The 15,181-nt window shown below is 39.1% G+C and overlaps 1 protein-coding gene across 9 annotated transcripts in view; it reads right to left on the bottom strand.

Moving 5' to 3' along the window:
• DCDC1 (doublecortin domain containing 1) overlaps nucleotides 1-15,181 on the bottom strand; it is a 553,166-nt gene that overhangs the window by 65,637 nt on the left and 472,348 nt on the right. For all 9 annotated transcript variants that reach the window (XM_089309905.1, XM_089309913.1, XM_089309931.1 and 6 more), the window contains 3 exons: nucleotides 9,682-9,863; nucleotides 6,788-6,880; nucleotides 1,668-1,767 (listed from right to left, as the gene is read on the bottom strand). In XM_089309905.1, the coding sequence (XP_089166031.1) occupies nucleotides 1,668-1,767; nucleotides 6,788-6,880; nucleotides 9,682-9,863 (375 nt within the window). The remainder of the gene's footprint in view (nucleotides 1-1,667; nucleotides 1,768-6,787; nucleotides 6,881-9,681; nucleotides 9,864-15,181) is intronic.

Raw genomic sequence — 15,181 nt, 5'->3', positions numbered from 1 at the left:
ACTACCAAAATTCTTTGTATGAGGACTCAGGGAACACTTTCTTGAAAATTTCCTCTTATTTAACAAGAGGTTTCGTTTTATCTAACTTCGTGTTTCACTCTTCACCCTGCTGCAGGGAGCAATATCAGGTTAAATCCTAGCAACTATGCAGTCACTCTTTTTATCCCTCTCTACACATATATCTTCTTTGCCCAGGTAGCCTCATCTGTGCTTAGCTCTAAGTTAACTTTACTCTTTTTTGAATAAACAACGAGAAAACTTGATAGTGACAACATAAGTGTTCAAAATAAAATCCAGCACACTCTGGGAATCACAGACTCTCCATCCCACATGATGTCCTTGCTGCTGATCATTAGAACTTGGGTTTACATTGAGAGCCTCAGTAGGGTTCTGATAACCTGGTACAAGCTTATTCACTGTGCAGTCTCAGGTATCAGTCAAGGCAGATTATTATTGTTGTTTTGCAGGCTGATACTGCAAATTCCATAGCCGGGAGAAATGAGTGTATTGCTACAATCTTTTCATTGCACACCAGTCTCTAGTGTGCAATGTGTGTACCAAATAGTGTGTACCAAAAAAAATCTCTTGGGCCTAGCATTCTGGCACAGAGGGTTAAGCCACCACTGCAACACTGACATGCCATGTGGGTGCTGGTTCAAGTCTCAGCTGCCCCACTTCCAATCCAGCTCCTTGTTAATGCATTCAGGAAAGCAGTGGAAGACAGTCTGAGTGCTTGAGCTCCTGCTACCAACAAAGGAGACCCAGATGATGTTCCAGGCTGCTGGCTTCAGCTTACCAGCCATTGGCAGCCATTCAGGGAGTGAATCAGTGGATGAAACATTGTTCTTTCTGTCTCTCTTTGTCTCTGTAACTCTGCTTTTCAAATTAGTTTCAAATTTAGTTAATCTTTAAAGAAATAATTTCTTTCCTGACAAAGTGAATTTATCATTTTCTAAAAAATCACTGAGCAATTATATTTTTATAGGTGCCATTTAATACTTTTTCTTAAATTTTGTTTAAGGAATACAACTTCATGCATTTAATAAATATAAATTTGGGAACATGGTGATTCTTCCCCGCCCCCTCCCACCCAACCTCCCACCTTTTTTCCTCCTCCCTCTTCCTTTCCCATTCTCATTTTTTATAGAGATCTATTTTCAATTAATTTTGTATTCATATTATTAACCCTACACTTAGAAGAGAGTTCACCGAATAGTATGAAGAAAAAAGGAAAAGAGAATAGAAAAAAATAAGAAAAACAAGGCTTCAAAAAGAGTAGAGGATCTACCTCAGTCAGAGGCAGAGACGGAAATCACAAATGGTGACTAATTCAACCTTCTCCAGTTTCTTACTTCATACACACAGTGATTGCATGAGAGCACCCATTTCCTAGGGCCGTGGTGAACGCTAAGGGGTTAATTCACATATATTTCTGAGAACCTTGCCTGACACATAGGAGGTTCTCACTGTTACAACACAACATTAGTTATTAGTATTGCGTTCTGATGGTTGCCCAGTTAGGACAGGTCTAAGAGAAAATAAGAATAAAAAGGGAAAGCAGCTAAAGTCTTATATTTAAGGATGTTTTTCTATGGATGGTATTCATATATTCACATATATTCAGTATTCACATATTAAGATTTCCAGTCTCAGATCCATGTCTTTACCAGTTCATCTCTTTGCAGGTCTCTCAGGGCAAAGATTTCCTTCCCCTTTTCATTAAACAGTCTCCGAGCTGCGGAAGGTAAATTTAAAATTTCAGTGCACCTGTAATAAGAAACACAAAAATTGACCTCGCAAACAGAGATCTTCCAGCAGTGAAAAGAGAAAAAGAGAGAAATTAAGGGCCTGGATCATCAGCGACAACTCTGCAGACAGTGAGACAGTGAAGAGCTGGACTCTGCAGCCAACAGACATGTTTGAGCCTCATTCCCTCTCTCCGAGTTACGGTACTTAAGCAAATTTTTGAACCTTTCTAAGCCCAAATTTCTAACCTTCTAGGGTTGTTGTAAGGACTAGAGGATGACTTTGAAAAGTGCTTAGCATGTGCCATCTATGGCAACAAATAGGTACATATGATTATTGACTTCTCATTGCTCAACATGCCCCTACACTTACCTATTTCTGTTCCTTTGCTTGTGCTCTTCCTTCTGCCTACAATTTCCTCATTTTTCTCTGTTCAAGACTTCCGAAGTCATGTATATCACCAAGCACTTCCTCATCCCCCTCCATCAGAAGTAATCTCTGGGGTCAGCATTGTGGCAGCAGGTTTTACCTGCTACCTGCAATTCTGGCAACCTGTATGGGCTCTGGTTCATGTCCTGGCTGCTCCACTTCCAATCCAGCTCCCTTCTAGTAATCTAGGAAACGCAGTGGAAGACAGAAGATGGCTCAAATGCCTGAGCCCCTGCTATCCACGTGGGAGATCTAGAAGTTCCTGAATCCTGGCTTCAGCCTAGCCCAGCACTGGCCATTGTGGCCATCTGGGGAGTGAACCAATGAGTGGAAGATTCTCGCTTGCTCTCTCTCGCTCGCTCTCTCTCTCACGATGACTCTTTCAAATAAATAAATAAATAAATATATTTTTTAAAAAGTAATTTCCATATCTTTAACTCCTTTTGAAATACTAATTTTTAGCCAGGCTAATAAACATTAAATATTAATTTTTGTCCCCAGCCCAAAAGAACACTGGGCAAGCCCTGCAAATAGGGAGATGAATGGCGCAGTTTATTCCCTGAGGCACTCCCAATCTAGTTAAAGGTAGGAACAGCTCAGCAACTGAAGTGTAATACGAGGTCTTGGGTGGTGTCAGGGGCACCTGGCCAGTGTCTGTGAGAACACACCAGGAAACAATTAACTCCCCCAGGAGAGCCTTATCTAAGGAAGTGAAATTTCAATTGGACTTCACATGATAGATAGGAGTTTATAAAGAAGGACTGGGCCACAGCTAAATGTTTGAATAGGCAAAGGGGCCAAATAAGTTTAAAAAAGAAGACAGGAATCAATATGAAAGCACTTAAAATTTCAGACTAATGATCCTAGCTTCTATCCCATTAATAGCAGGAAGCCATTGAAGGTATCTGAGCAGATTGTGATGTTATCAGGTCTGCTTTTCAAAAGTTAATTGTCAGGTGGAAAATCCACTGGAGGTGGCAGAGGCTGGACCCCAAACAGCCAGTTTAGGAGGCAGAAAACAGGTAGGCTTGTGAGCCAGGAGATGTATAACAAAAGGGGAGTGAGCAGGCATTTCCAAAAGATGTTGCTATGATACTGCTTTTGGAAGAAGGAAAGTGAAAGATAATGGCTATTTTATGTTATAATGTAGTATTTACGGTAAATGAATAAGAGATGGCTTTATGCTCATCAGTAAGACTCAGCTGTATGAAGAATATTTCTAAATTTTATTTCCTTTGATGAGATAATGCAGTTCAGAAGACAATGAGACCCTTCAATTCTCTGAAGATGCCTTAGAAGGAAATAAACCCGTGAAAACCAAGTCCTTACTGCTCACGACTCTGGAGCCTGATAGACCAGTGAGAACCGGGCCAGGTTCCTTATCCATAGGAGTTGGTTGGGTAAGGTGGGAGGGAAGTTGAAGAGATTTGAGGGGCCGACATTGTGGCATAGCAGGTTAAGCTGCCCTGTGCGATGTTGGCACCTCATATGGGTGCTGTTTTGAGTCCAATCTGTTCCACTCCGGATCCAGCTCTTTGCTAATATGCCTGGGAAAGCAGAAGATGGCCCAAGTGCTTGGGACTCTGCTACCCATGTAGGAGACCCAGGAGAAGTTCCTGGCTTTGGTTTTGGCCCTGCCCTGGCAATTGCTGCCATTTGGGGAGTGAACCAGCAGGTGGAAGGCCTCTTGGCCTGCCTCTCTCTCTCTGTCTCTGTCTCTGTCTCTGTCTCTCTCTCTGTATTTCTGTATTTATCTCTTTCTCTATCTAGAACTATTTCAAATAAACAAATCTGAGAGAGAGAGAGAGAGAGAGAGACCCAACCCAATTCTATCTACATTCTCTCAAATTGACATCTTTGTAGGTACACGCATTTGGAGTATGACCTAAGAAGTTACCATCATCATAGCTGTCACCACTCGTATTTTCCTGGGAAGATGTTTAGACCATGGGAGTATCCTGTTTTAGGGCAATAAGGATGAGAGAATATAAGGGAAGCGTGCTTGGTGAATCTTTCTTCCTCCCATTTTTGAAAACCTTGTTTTAATGCTATATTTGGGCAATGGAGGTGGATTAGAAAGGATTAGGAAAAGCAGTTTCTGCTGTGTATAATTCTTCCAACTAGTTAACATGTTAGTCAACATAGACAACTAGTCCTTAAGTACTTAATACGGAATGTGTGTTCTGCCATCAGATATTCTGGGTTCAAGTTCTAGCCCTCTTATATACTGACTCTGTAGCCCTAAAGGAGTTAATAAACTTCTCTGAGCCTTCTTTGCCTCATCAGTAAAAGATGAAAATAGTAGTATGTGTCTCAGGGATATATTTACAGAAAAATGGGTGAATACTTGTAAAGGAATGGGCACATAAAAAGTCAACAATGCATTACTGAAATGGACCACACAGTGCAAGTGTTTCACATCTATTCTGTCATTTAATTTCCACACCATTTCTGAGCAGCCCTTTTGACTGAGGAGGAAAATGAGCATGGAGGTTAAGTTCCTTGCCCACAGTCATGGGATAGTAAACAGGAGGGCTGACATTCATACCTAAATCTATCTAGGCCTTTGTATGGCCGCCCAAGAGGACATCAGCATAAAGTAATAATATACTAAATCTAGAAAGTGAAGAAACTGGGGCTGGCGTTGTAGCATAGTGGGTAAAGCCGCCCATAGGGGTGCTGGTTTGAGTCCCGGATGCTCCACTTCCCGTCCAGCTCTGTGCTATGGCCTGGGAAAGTAGTAGAAGATGACCCCTACACCCATGTAGGAGATCCAGAAGAATCTCCTGGCTCCTGGCTTTAGATTGGCCCAGCTCCAGCCATTTGTGGCCATCTGGGGGAGTGAACCAGCAGATACAAGATCTCTCTCTCTCTCTCTGCCTCTGCCTCTGCCTCTCTGTAACTCTGCATTTCAAATAAATAAATAAATGTTAAAAAAAAAAAGTGAAGAAACTGAGGGCAAGATGCCAAGTGAGCAGTCCACAATTTCTTCACTTCATGGAAGGACAGGCCCTGGAAATCAGGTCCTCTGGCTCTCATCCCAGGAGTTAGGAAGGGTAATCCTGTGGACCAATGGGTTTCTAAAGAGTCTAGGAAACTTGCATGTTTCTCAGATTTTGTTTCTCAGGACTGGAGCAACGGAGGAACATCAGGTTGAGCTGGTACCCTGAGGAATGTATTTCAATAAAATACAATAAAACCCAGGTGTCCCATAGGAAAGGGAAACGGAAGGAGCTGCATCTCCCAAATCCACAGATAACCAAAGCTTTGCAAGGTGGAGATCTCCTTGAATTATCACCCACACCCCCTGTCCTGGGAGCCCTACTATATTCTTCTGGGTATTGCAAAGTAGCAACAAAACTTCCAGGAAGCTATGACTACATGCTTCCTTCCATTCTTCATTTATTGTTTTATATTTCTATCTCACATTCATTCCTCTCCATGTGGCCTTCCTTGACAGTTGCCCTGCTCAAGGTTCTCGCTCTTTCCCAGTTAATATAAAATGATCCCTCACTCATTTCTGTACAGCTAAACATACCACGTATGGTTTTGTAATTGTTACACTATGCAAGCTATCATTCCAAAAAGTTCAGAGTTTCTCGAGAGCAAAGAATGTCTTGCCCTTCAAAGAAACATATCTCCTACAGAACATACAACACAGGTTGATGCATGTAACATAAACACAGTAGATGTTTGTTGAAAAGATAAAATTCATTTTTGCCGTGCTCTCCACTCTTCTCCCAATGCTACTGCTTAATGGATCAGAAAACGAGGCTTGGAGAAGGGCAGGGCTTTGCTGAGGACTTCCAGATATTTTTGGGCAAACCTGGCATTAAAATCAATTCCCTTGCCTCCTAATCCAGTGATCTTTCCAGTACTCTATGATGCCTGCAGCTTTATAGAGCAGAAAGTGTAGAGAGAGTTCTACATCTATTATTATAAAATGATGCTTATTATACCACTGTATCTTCCTCTGGCTTTGTAGATGGAAAAACCACCAAAAACAAATGAATCTCAGCTCTGTCTAGAATGAGTTATTAAATAAGGAAAGATAGCATAATTTCCCTTAATTTTAAGACTGACCCCTCATATTTGAAAAGACATATTTGCAAAAAAGTTGACACCAGTTATCTCACCTTTGTGCAATTATCAAATATTGTTTTGGTACTAAAATATTGGTTAAAATAAAAGTTGTAACACATTTCACAAATATGATATAGACAAGTAATATTTTAAGAACTGGGTTCTAATAGATAAAATAGAAAATTTTAATAACCCTGCCCTCAGTTCAAGCAAACATAAACCAAATAATGATGCTATAACATTTTGAAATATATTTATTTATATTTCCTGAGATGATAGTTTAGAAAGCTAGAGGAATTTGCCATACCTTGAAATTTTGGGGAAAAATGTAATTGTTAGTGTTGGTATCCTAGACCATATAGTTTATATATTTTAGAGATTAAAAACCTCAAACTCATTGTTATTAACAACTGTTTTCTTATGTAGATACATATATTTTTGTGCTAGCTATTATGCATAATTACTCACATTTGAAAGTAGGATATTTCATTTATGATTTAGGATTTCATTTAGGATATTAAGTATTTACCTTTCCAAAATTTGCTGAAATTCAATCTGGTTTGTTTTTGTTTCAGAATATTCAGTGACATAGGTTTCCTTTTTCTTTTTAGTGATAGAATTTCTGAAACAAATGATGCAAGATATGATTGATATGTCAATATACATTGGCAATTATCTCTTAATATGTTTTTTTCAATATATGAAAAAATTATAAGTTCTAAATTACCATGACTTGCCCTAAAAGTAATGTTTTTTTTTTTAAAAAAAAGAGTCTCAAAAACTACCACAATTAAGCACTTTCAATAATGCCATACACACTGAGATGGAAATGTATCAACTTCTAAGATATTTCAGAAATTACTTTCATATTATCTATAGGATTTTATTTACCTGTGGTTCTATTATTTGTCCAGACCCAAAGAGTTTTATTTATTATTTTTTAAGATTTATCTATCTATTTATAAGTGAGAATTACAGAGAAAGAGGCAGAGAGAGAGAGAAAGAGAGAGAGAGAGAGGTCTTTCATCCGCTGGTTCACTTCCCAAATGGCTGCAACAGCCAGGGCGTGCCAGGCCAAACAAAGCCAGGAGGCAAAAGCCTCCTCCAGGTCTCCCACACGGATCAGGGGCCAAAGCACTTGGGCCACACTGTGGCTGCCTTTCCAAGGACACATTAGCAGGGAGCTGGAGTGGAAGTGGAGCAGCCGAGACTCAAACCAGCATCTACATGGGATGCTGGTGCTGCAGATGGCAGCTTTATCCACTATGCCAATGTGCCGGTCCCCAAACCCAAAGATTTTTATAATGAAAGATAAATAATGCTCATTTTTAAAAGATAGATTATTAGAATATACATCTGTTGAAATATTTAAGTTGAAAAATTATTTTTAGAATATATTCTATTAAATGAAAGAAATAATGAGCAAATATAATTATGGCTGTAGTCATTTTACATGGTAGTGAAACATAATTAATCATTCATTCATTCAATAAGTAATGTTTTAGGGCTCATTCTGGGCTATTACTCATGTGGCTAACAAAGTGACTGTTAAATATTCTAATGCTTGACGAACCAGGACACATTATTCTATGACCATACATGGCAGACAACACATATATGAATAAGACATTGTCCCTGTTCGCTATCTCAAGGAGGAAGACATAGACATAATCATGAAGCACAATGGCGGTTACTATCCTGGGGGAAAGCCCAAGGCAGTGGAATACATATCAGTTATAACTTTGGAGGAGGGAGTGTGAAGCTCAAGGTCAACATCTGGAAATGAGGTCATTCCCAAAAGACTTTATTATGTAAGTAAATGGTAGGTGTTGGAAAGAGGAGGACAGAATGGGCAGCTTGAGAATGAGATTGAAGAGAGTGTTGATAAGAAATAAAGCTAGAAGAATATGCAAGGGTAGGTCATAAAGGGCCTTGAAAGTCAAATTAAGGAGGTTGAGTAAGTTCAGGGATCATAACTTACCACTACATAATACATATGTAGAGGTTATCTAAAATATAGCTTACTTAGAGCCTCCTATTGGGCCTTTCTCTTACAATGCACAGAATATCACAATCAGCAAAGAAAGATTAAACTGTATTTAGTAGAGTTTTAGTGTCAAGTATATGCCACTGTGTTTTAACCATTTTAGAATAAAGATTAACAAAGTGACTCTCTATTATCTGAATAATTGATGAACCAAAATACTGTATCCCACAAACATAGCATATAAATAAAATAGCAGTTTCACATTTTTTGCTAGAACAGTCATCCAAATTTGCCAATGTCTCAAGACATGTTTGAATAACTTGACTGAATTAAACATTTAAAACATTTAATTAATAATTTGATAACCACAGATAATTCTGAGCCACAATTAAAGATATAAAAAAAGAAAAAATAAAGATAGACAGTGATAGAAATTATGCTAACTTTAGATGCTTAAAGAAGAAAAAAAAAACAATGCACTACTTTAAGGGCATTACTCTCACATTTTACATATAGTAGAATGAGCTAATTATGAAATGTATGCGTCAAAGATTTCAATTTCAGGCTTGACTTTACTTTGAAGATTAATTTTTTACTTTATCATCTTTAAAGGCAGTTCAGTGGACAGCCAATCTGAATGTTACTCATTGTTCAGTGATGTATGAAGTATATTTAATCAGTGTGAAGAAAGTAATATTAAACTATTATCAGCAGCCTCAACTATCCCAAACATCTCGAAAGAAAGGTCAAGGGGTAATATCACTGGTAATTATATGAGAAACAACGTGTTTAACTCATTCTTTACATCAGATATTTCCAATGATCTATGATTTCTTTTGTCATAATAATGAAATATATAGCAGGTGATTTTTTCCAACAGTGAGGAAATATTGGCTATTTAGAAAGATTTTATTCCAATCATAAAGTAAGCTAAAGTTCAGAATGATGCTTTTGTAGGATGATAAATTCTGAAAATGTGATCCCAGGAAAGACTATAATTTTATAAAGTTACACTTTTGAGAACTATATAAATTCATTTAAAATTCCAAAGATTTAAACATAAGTGTGTCTAATAACTTAAAGAATTATAAAATTCCACTTAAATAATTTGAGTTAAGCCTGTTCAAGATACACTGATAAAATTCAAACAAAAGTGCTAATTCAAACTACAAATTTATCATAGAATTTTGTTTAATCAGAGATACTAATTTCTAACCCATCTTCTCCTGTGCTTAGCCCAAATCAGCAGAGTTCAAGTTAAGTTCTTGACAGAGAACCTAAATGAATTTTATATCAAATTTCATCTTGAAATATCAATATGCTTTTTCAAGATAAATATAGAATTTCTCCCAGAAAAAAATTCATAGTGAAGATGATAAAAAACCTATAGAAACTAGAAAGTACATTTAATGTGAGTACAAACAAGTTGTCCTTACTCTGTTCTCCATCCAGATGAGATGTCTGGACCAATTATAACCATGTATCTGTCTTTATTCTTGTCTCCATTCTGTAGCACTCTCAGTCTCACAGGTACACATTGCTCTGGGCTCTTACAGATGGGTTTCTTCATGGGAGGACTATTTGGAACAAGCAGTCCTTCTATTGGCCAATCAAACTCCTTCAGAGGTAAATGACAATAATGCAATAAGAAGTAAGAGTCATTTTTAGAGTTAAAAAAAAAAGTTAAATGTCCTAATGAGGCCTTTAATCTTCCATTCTTTCAATAAAAATTTGTTGGGCACCTAAAATGCTCCAGACAATTCTAATTAACATTTATTTTAATGAACAGGGAATATAATGATTTTTTTTAATATATGTGAGAACCCATGGTGTGTTACAACATAGATTATTTATTACTTTTCAGAGAAATAGTATTTCTGGACAAATTAAATTAACTTCAGAATTTATTTATTTATTTTTTTTTTTTTTGACAGGCAGAGTGGACAGTGAGAGAGAGAGAGACAGAGAGAAAGGTCTTCCTTTTGCCGTTGGTTCACCCTCCAATGGCCGCCGCTGCAGCCGGCGCACCGCGCTGATCCTGGCAGGAGCCAGGAGCCAGGTGCTTTTCCTGGTCTCCCATGGGGTGCAGGGCCCAAGCACCTGGGCCATCCTCCACTGCACTCCCTGGCCATAGCAGAGAGCTGGCCTGGAAGAGGGGCAACCGGGACAGAATCCGGCGCCCCAACCGGGACTAGAACCCAGTGTGCCGGCGCCGCAAGGTGGAGGATTAGCCTATTGAGCCACGGCATTCAGAATTTATTTTTGCTCATGTATAAAGTATCTTCAATCAACATGAAGAAAAAGAATATGTGAAAAGTGGTTTTACAATAGCCTGAAATAATATCTTAAACTAGATCTATTTGACACAGAAGACTAAAAATGGGGACTATTCTCCTAAAATAAAATAAGATGATAAAAAAAAACTTAAGGCCATTTCAGCTGTAGAATTCAGCTACTTTCTATCTATGTATTCATTTCTTTATTTACTAGTTCATGCATTTTCCATATTTTTATTCATTTTTTATTATATTCCAAGCACAGTAGTAGGCAAGAAAAATAAAACTTTGAACCAAACAGCATTACTTCCCTCAAGGAATTTATAGCAGATTCTCAGAAACTTACCAAAAACAAAATAGAAATTAGAATAGTGTGAGTCCAATAGTGACAGGGTATGGGGCATGATTGGACCATAGAAGAGGAGAATCTAACTCAATGTTTCCATGTAAGTGACCCCTGGATCCTTAGTAGGAGTTAGTGCAGTAAAGGGAGGATAAAAAGAATATATCATGGGATAGCTTTGTGGCCTAGCCGGTAAAGCCACTACCTGGGTACTGGTTCTTATCTGGGCTGTTGCATTTCCAAATCAGCTCCCTGTTAATGGCCTGGGAAAAGTCACAGAAGATGGTCTACGTGCTTCGGCCCCTGCATGCAAGTGGGAGACCCAGAAGAAGCTCATGGCTCCTGGCTTCAGCCTGGCCCAACCTCAGCCATTGTGGTCATCTGGGGAGTGAACCAGCACATGGGAGATCCCCTCTCCCTCTCCCCCTCCTCCTCCCCTCCCTCTCCCTCTCCCTCTCCCTCTCCCTCTCCCTCTCCCTCTCCCTCTCCTTCTCCCTCTCTTTGACTCTTTCAAATAAATGACTAAATATTTTTTTAAAAAGAATATATTAGACTTGAGGATTAAGAGAAAATAATGCTTGCACAAAAAAAGCATCCAAGGATGTCTTTCAAGGGCATTGGTGTGTCTCAGTGTGGGCAACTGTTTGGACAATAGCTATCACAGAGATCCTTACAGAAGAACAAATGGGAAGAGGGGTGATCAGACTTGGTGTTAGGCAAAGCCTAAGTTATCTCTATTTGCTAAAATAATTATCATAGTAGCATCCCTCATGAATCTACAAATATCATCCTGTAAAATATTATAGTTCCATATAGTATAGATCTGTTTCTATTTGTTCTATTCTGCTCAGTTTGTCAATCTGTCTACATAAATTGTGTGTACGGTAACTTAAACAGACCAAAATCCAAGTCAGAGATTAAGTCAGTAATAATGACTCTCCCAACAAAGAAAAGCCCAAATCTAGAAGAAAAGGATAGATTCCAGGACACATACAATCTACCAAAATTGATTCACGAAGACATAGAAAACCTAAATAGACCAACAGAAATTGAATCAGTAATAAATACCCTCCCAACAAAGAAACTCAAAACAGACAGCTTCGCTGGTGATTCTACAAGACATCTAAAGAAGAACTAATTCCAATTCTTCTCAAGCTATTCAAAACATTGAAAGGGAGGAAATCCTCCAGAACTCTTTTTAAGAACTAGCATAAACTTAATTCCTAATCTAGAAAAAGATATGACAGAGAAAGAAAACAATAGACCAATATCCCTGATGAACATAGATGCAAAAGTCCTCAAAAAAATACTAGCTAATCCAATCCTGGCTTTGGATTGGCCCAGCTCCGGCCATTGCAGCCATTTGGGGAGTGAACCAGTGGATGGAAGACCTCTCTCTCTGTCCTTCTCTCTGTCTGTAACTCTGCCTCTAAAATAAACAAGTAAATCTTAATTTAAAAAAAAATCCTACAATGCTCTGAGTGATCTGCCCCTCTCTTTGCTCTCTGGCCTTATCTCCTGCTACTCTGCACCATGCTCATGCTGCTTCTGCAGTATTTTACCTCACTGGTCCTCAAACACATTATTTCAAATTCTCTGCATTTCCTCACATGCTCTTTCCCTAGAAGTCTGCTTGTTCTTCAGGTATTTGGTCATGTATCACCTCAATGTAGCTGTCCTCCTTCCTCCCCCAACACTTCCTTCTCCCTATCCTTGCTTCTACTTTATACTTACCTATCATTGTGTAACATTCTTCTGAGCATCCTGTGAAATGGCTAAGAGCTTGGGCTCAGGAACCAGACAGCCTGTATCTGAATCTATGACCCACCACTCTAGTCGTGTAATCTTCAGCAAAGCTTTGACCAAAGAGAAATGGAAGCTGATGAATACATTCTCCTCTTCCTCCTCCAAGAAAGACTCTCCCAAGAGCACTGTTTAAGTGGCTTATGGAGGATGGCTTGGTGGCACATTCTCATATTGGCTCACCTGTCCTGTACCCCTGCTTCCTGACACGCTCTTCTGAATGAAGTAGAAGCAAATAAGCCACTTGCTTCAGGTTCTGATTTCTGAGGAACCCAGAAATTGATAAACCCAGGCAATGACACCACATGAATTAAAAGTGACAGAAGTTTCTTAAAGAGGATATGGATACCTTCTACCCAAAGAAGGGTAGAAGGACAGGCCAAAACTTTGACCATCAATATTTGAGAAGGTGGACCTAGAGTTCTGGGAGTATCTAAATGGCATGAGAAAGACAAAGATACATGTGGATGGGGGGTGGGGGGGTGCTGCCATAGTAATCCAACAAATCAAGACACATGACCTTGGTTTCTAGGAGAAAAAAAAAACTAGTGTAAGTACAGTTACATTAACTTACATTCCTTTGTAATTCTGCATTTATATTGAAAGAAAGGTGCTTGACATAAGTTGTAAACACAATCCGAAGGTTGTAAAGATTAAATATTCTGAAAGGCTATCTAATTATGATGTGCTAATCTGTGAGATGAGTGAGTAAATAACAACTTCAATTTAATTAGGGAAACAACAGAACAAGTAAATGTTTAAAAACATGATGAGTACTTTAGATTTAATGTTTTTTTCTTTATTTTAAATATAGTATTAGGACTAGTAAACAAGATAGTAATGGGGCAAATAATGAGGGCAATAGTAATGGGGCAAATAATGAGGGCAACTTGTCACACAAGAAAAAATTTGAATTAAAGAAGTTTTAAGGCTATGGAAGCCCCTTGGATTACTGATGCCATAAACAGGAGTGTCAATTTGTAAAGTCAACAACAGGAGTCACTGTGCACTTACTCCTCATGTAGGATCTCTGTCCTTAATGTGCTGTACACTGAGGCTTAATGCTATAACGAGTACTCAAACAGTATATTTCACTTTGTGTTTCTATGGGGGTGCAAACTGTTGAAATCTTTACTTAATGTACACTAAACTGATCTTCTGTTAAAAAAAAAAAAAAAAGAAAAGAAAAGATACTATCAATTCCCAACTTGACTCTCACTGGGATTAAACATGACAATAGGTCTGATCTGATTTCATCATCATTTAAAAAAAAATCATCTATTATTTTTCACTTTATGTTTCTGTGTGGGAACAAACTGTTGAAATCCTTACTTAAGGTATACTAAGCTGATCTTCTGTATACTAAGATAATCGAAAATGAATCTTGATGTGAATGGAAGGGGAGAGGGAGTGGGAAAGGGGAGGGTGGTGGGTGGGAGGGACGGTATGGGGGGGAAAGCCATTGTAACCCATGAGACGTACTTTGGAAATTTATATTCATTAAATAAAAGATAAAAAAAAAATAAAAAATAAAAAAAAAAGAAGTTTTATTTTACTCATAACTTTCATTGAGTGCCTATATAGAAATTAAATTGCAGGGGCTGGCTCTGTGGTATAGCAGGTAAAGCTGCCACCTGCAGTGCCAGCATCCCTTGAGGGTGCTGGTTCAAGTCACAGCTGCTCCACTTCTGATCCAGCTCTCTGTTGTAACCTGGGAAGACAGTGGAAGATGGTCCAAGTCCTTGGGCCCCTGCACCCACATGGGAGATCCAGAAGAGGCTCCTGGCTCCTGGCTTCCAGTCAGATCACCCCAGCTCTCGCCATTGAAGCCATTTGGGGAGTGAACCAGTGGATGAAAGACCTCTCTCTCTCTCTCTCTGCGCCTCTCTCTCTGTGTAACTCTGACTTTCAAATAAATAAATATATCTTTTAAAAAAATTATTCATGGGGCTAGCACTGTGGCGTAACAGGTAAAGCCACTGTCTGTAGTGCTGGCATCCCATATGGGTGCCAGTTCGAGTCCTGGATGCTCCACTTCTAATCCAGCTCTCTGCTATGGTCTGAGAAAGCAGTAGAAGATGATCTAAATCCTTGGGACCCCCCACCTGCGTGAGAGAACCAGAAGAAGCTCCTGGCTTTGGATCGGCACAACTCCAGCCACTGCGGCCATCTGTGGAGTGAATCAGCAGATGGAAGACTCACTCTCTCACTCTCTCTCTCGCCTCTGCCTTGCTGTAACTCTGACTTTCAAATAAATAAAATAAATCTTTAAAAAAAATTATGCACACTGGCGTTGGCATTGTGGCAGAGCAGGTAAAGCTGCTGCCTGTGATGCCAGTATCCCATATGGGAACCTGTTCGTGTCCCAGTTGCTCCACTTCCAATCCAGCTTCCTGCTAATTTGCCTGAGAAAGCAGAGGAAGATGGCCCAAGTGTTTGAACCACCATATGCATGTGAGAGACCAGGTTAAAGTTCCTGGCTGCTGGCTTTGGCCTGGCCCAGCTCTGGCTGTT

This window comes from Oryctolagus cuniculus, chromosome 1, assembly GCF_051225735.1.
Source record: "Oryctolagus cuniculus isolate XC-2025 breed Fujian yellow rabbit chromosome 1, ASM5122573v1, whole genome shotgun sequence".
Lineage (NCBI taxonomy): Eukaryota > Metazoa > Chordata > Mammalia > Lagomorpha > Leporidae > Oryctolagus > Oryctolagus cuniculus.
Note: the sequence above shows the minus strand (reverse complement) of the source record. Positions and strands in the feature narration are given on the sequence as shown.